This window comes from Buceros rhinoceros, unplaced genomic scaffold, assembly GCF_000710305.1.
Source record: "Buceros rhinoceros silvestris isolate BGI_N320 unplaced genomic scaffold, ASM71030v1 scaffold21660, whole genome shotgun sequence".
NCBI classification, from domain to species: Eukaryota; Metazoa; Chordata; class Aves; order Bucerotiformes; family Bucerotidae; genus Buceros; species Buceros rhinoceros.
The window spans coordinates 1,487-2,466 of record NW_010390433.1 but is presented as its reverse complement, the minus strand read 5'-3'; the positions used below and the strand labels follow the sequence as shown (position 1 = coordinate 2,466).

General features: G+C 67.6%; 1 protein-coding gene across 1 annotated transcript in view; it reads left to right on the top strand.

Moving 5' to 3' along the window:
• The window catches only part of SLC25A39 (solute carrier family 25, member 39), a 2,276-nt gene extending 1,448 nt beyond the window's left edge, over positions 1-828 (top strand). The window contains exons 3-6 of the mRNA XM_010137871.1: positions 1-191; positions 372-453; positions 556-636; positions 710-828. The exon at positions 1-191 is cut by the window's left edge and continues 14 nt beyond it. Coding sequence (XP_010136173.1) covers positions 1-191; positions 372-453; positions 556-636; positions 710-828 — 473 coding nt within the window. The remainder of the gene's footprint in view (positions 192-371; positions 454-555; positions 637-709) is intronic.
• The last annotated feature ends 152 nt before the right edge of the window (positions 829-980 follow it).

Here is a 980-nt window from a genome sequence, read left to right as displayed (position 1 = left end):
CATGGGACAGCGGCGCAGCGCACGGGGAGGTTGGTGTGTCTGGGGTGCCTTGTAGCACTGGTGTTTCTTCTCTCCTCCCAGCTCTCTACTGGTTTAACTACGAGCTGGTGAAGGAGTGGCTCTGCGGGCAGGCGCGGCTGGACGAGGCCACCTTCATGGTCAGCTTCGTGTCCGGGGCCGTTTCCGGGACGGTGAGTTTGGACTCGGGGGGTCTGCACGGCACTGGGACTCACTCAGCTGTGAGCGGGGGGGCAATGCCCCCGGTGGGGCGCGAGGGATGGGGCTGGGACGGTGCTGGGAGATGACGGCAGAGCCGGTGCTGGGTGGGGACGGCAAGGTCCCAGCTCACCGCCCGGCCACCGGCCCTGCAGGTGGCTGCGGTGCTGACGCTGCCCTTCGATGTGGTGAAGACCCAGCGGCAGATCGAGCTGGGAAACAGCGAGGGGCACCCAGGTGAGGGGCCGAGCTCCGGGCAGATGACGGCGGGGGGGGCAACCAGGACCCCCTGGTGGGACATGGGTGTGCCCAGACCCTCACCCACTCCTCTCCCCGCAGTCCCAGCCTCCAAACCTTCCTCCACGTGGCGGCTGCTGCGGCGAATCCGCGCTGAGTCTGGCACCCAGGGGTTGTTTGCAGGTAAGGACGTGCCCCCAGCCCCGGACTGGGCTTTACTGGTGCGGCTGCGGGGCTGATGGGGTTGTCCTGGCAGGGTTTCTGCCCCGCGTCATTAAGGTGGCACCCGCCTGCGCCATCATGATCAGCACCTACGAATTCGGCAAGACCTTCTTCCAGAAGCTGAACCAGGAGCGGCGGCTGCGGGGCTTGTGAGCGGTGGCTGGACGTGGCCGGTGGTGGCCCAGGGGGCCAGTGCCCACCCTGCTCCGGGAGCAGCAAGAACCACACTCGGCTTTGTAAAGCCCAAGTGCCTTCGTGCTGAGCTCGGCCTGCGCGTGGTGGCAGGGCCCGCCTGGCCCCGCTCT